The sequence below is a fragment of the Austrofundulus limnaeus genome, unplaced genomic scaffold, assembly GCF_001266775.1.
Source record: "Austrofundulus limnaeus strain Quisiro unplaced genomic scaffold, Austrofundulus_limnaeus-1.0 Scaffold33, whole genome shotgun sequence".
Taxonomy (NCBI): Eukaryota; Metazoa; Chordata; class Actinopteri; order Cyprinodontiformes; family Rivulidae; genus Austrofundulus; species Austrofundulus limnaeus.
In genome coordinates this window covers 2,003,315-2,006,225 of record NW_013952435.1, presented here as the reverse complement: position 1 = coordinate 2,006,225, position 2,911 = coordinate 2,003,315, and the positions used below count along the sequence as shown (strand labels likewise).

Sequence of the window (2,911 nt, the reverse complement as noted above, 5' to 3'; positions counted from 1 at the left end):
AGTCGGTGAGTTTACTATTTTATACTACTTCTGTGATATTACTACTATTTCTACTTCCTGTTATCTTCTTCGTCATCGTCTTTTTCGCCTGTAAAAACAGACGGTTTTTGATCACGTGACTCCCGTGATCCAAAAAAAGTGTTTCCATTGCTTTCCAATTTCGATACGGTCAAAATACCACCTCTTCCTAGCGCAAAAACATTTTGTCGAAAAACGTATTTTTCTTTTAAATTGACGTGTTTCCATTGAGCAAATTTATTTTTAAAATTATAATTTGCGCATTTTCATGGTCAATGGAAACGCAGCTAGTGATGAAAATATAAAGAGAAAAAGTTCAGCTCAGTTGTGATTTTTTTGCTATATTTGTGGAGCTCTTCTCTGTTTTAGGTTTTTGTAATAAGATAACATTCAAACAGAAAAATAAATATTATATAAATACACACATAGAATGAGCTTCACACGTTTCTTTGAGTTATGACAGAGAAGCTGGGTGGATTTGTTTTAAGAAGCTCTGATGGTGAGCTCAGAGAATCAGGATGCTCAAAGTCAGCGAGTGCGCCAGATGTCAGTTTAACACCATCTTCCTATCTGAGCCACGCAGCTTAGAAGATAAAGACCTGGCTAATTTTCACAATGCAGGCTTAAAAGGACTCGTGTCACCAGAGGACAAATTCTGTCTAAGACGTGTCACACTTTCCTTTGACACAGAACAGTGAACTGATATAATGACAAACACACACACACAAAAAAGGAGGAGAAGTGGTGTTTGTACCTTAAAGGGACGTGGCAGGGTGGGAAGAAGTTCTCACAAAGCTCAGAAGGAGCAGGAGGAGGAGGGAAGGGTGGGGATGCAGGTGGGGTTGGTAGAGCTTCGAGGGTGCGACTCTCCAGGGGGTTTAGGATGGGGAGGACTCTGGTGTCTCGCAGGTGAGGAGGATCAGAAGACGGGAACGCTTCATCACAAGGAGGTGCGGGAGAAGCAGGGGCGAGGTTTCCCTCGAATCTGCAGGGGAGGGAACACAAGATGTCAACAGAAAGACCCAAAACCTGTCYGGTCCAAAAGAACAAGCTTACCTCAAAACAGAGATAAACTGTGCCCTCTGCTCTGTGTTATCGTCCAAACCCAGAAGCAATTTAAAAAACAAAATGCTGGCTTCAACCATCTTAAAAACACTCTGAAACAGAAAATGGAACTCCTTCCACCAGCTGCTTTACATGATGGTCCATCCTTGCAGAGAAGCAGCCCGTTTGATGGAGTTGAACCTTGTCATCATCGGCCAGCTGGTGGACTGGATTTAACCCTGATCCATGCTGGTCTTATCACAAGTGGTAGGCTCACTAATCTGACAGGCAGCGCTTTGGACGCCCGTGCAGCTGTTCTTCACTTGGGGAATGCCTCCTGTTTGGCTCTAAAAATATCCCAGAAGCTTCTTCAGCAAACTAGAACTTCAACTGTAGAGTTAACTGTTTGCTGAACTGCATTTCAGCTGTGAGAAAATATCGAAACATTGAAATATCGCGATATTTAATTTCCTGATACTGTATCGGTTTTTAATTAAGGCTTAATGGATGGATATTATGGAACACCAAAATGCTCATAATTAAACACTAGGGTTGCAATGATACAGAAAAATCACGACTCAGTTTGGTTCAATACTTTAGTCTCACGGTTCGATATTTTTTCGAAACAAAAATAAAATTCCATGCCTTTTTTAACTTGTAATTTATTTAAATAAATTATGAACATTTTTTTAACCTCAAAAGTACAGTTTTTAAATTAAGTGTTGCTGAAACAGCAAGTTTCTCAGTGGATCTGCGCTCGACAACGCAGCCTAGGTGTAGTAGTCGAACACAGATCCACTGATCCTTCAACACAGAGTATCGTCAGAAGACAAGCTGATAAGATAAATTAAAAATATCTGTATTGTTCGATACAAGTGTGTATTGTACCTAAAGCACTGTATTGAGCGGTTCGATACGGGTACATGTATTGTTGCACCCCTATTAAATACATACATAAACATTATGTAAAACATGATGAAATAAGTAAATAATAAATAATAGATTAATACAATATGTGACAATAAGCACATTTTTTAAAGGAGATTTGTTTTTTTAATCGAGCCTTGAATTTTCTCTGCATTCACTAATTTAAGAAATATACTGTCACATTATATATTTATCTTTTATTTATTCATATACTCCTCCACAGAATTGCCACCTTAATGTGGTGGAAGGGTTTGAGTACCCGCATGATCCTGAGGCGCTAGGTTGAAACATTTTTTGTCCATGTTTTATTTATTTAAATTATGAACATTTTGGTGTTCCATAAATGTTATAAGAATAAATACCAAATACAAAATTCAGTTCTTACTGTTCAGTGTTGTTCTGATTGAATAAAAATAATCAGGATTAATCAGATTTTATGCATTTATTGCATGATGTGCTCTTTATACCGAGTTTTGTTTTAGTTAGAATATTTTGGAGAAAACAAACGGCAATGTGTCACCTCGCTTACAGTATTGAAATATATTGAGTTATACCATATCRTGACCCACATGTGATATGTATTGTATCGCCAAAACTCTTGGCAATACACAACCTTAATTTCAATTATTACTTAGTGAAGATAAGATATATCTGATGCTGTTTTAATTTTATTTTTTTGTAAATTTGGAGAACGTTGAAGCTTGAGTTTGTTTGTTGAAGCAGTTTTTTTAAACAAAGGGCACCCTTTTCATTCACGGCATCCAAGACTTTGAGGTCTTCAATTTTTATTTAGACAGGCTTTTAGTTTAGCTTTGTTTACTGTTTTTTAATTTGTTCTTCATTATATTTACGCACTGTTTTATTGCTTTTAGTTATTTTGCTCTTTGTTAAGCTCTTTGTGCTGTTCGTGTCTGTGAAAGGT

At 37.2% G+C, this 2,911-nt stretch overlaps 1 protein-coding gene across 1 annotated transcript in view; it reads right to left on the bottom strand.

The window, feature by feature from the left end:
• Window positions 1-772: 772 nt before the first annotated feature.
• LOC106515925 (uncharacterized) overlaps window positions 773-2,911 on the bottom strand; it is a gene marked incomplete at its 3' end in the record, with an annotated part of 27,628 nt that continues 25,489 nt past the window's right edge. The window contains 1 exon segment of the mRNA XM_014005991.1: window positions 773-1,003. Coding sequence (XP_013861445.1) covers window positions 773-1,003 — 231 coding nt within the window.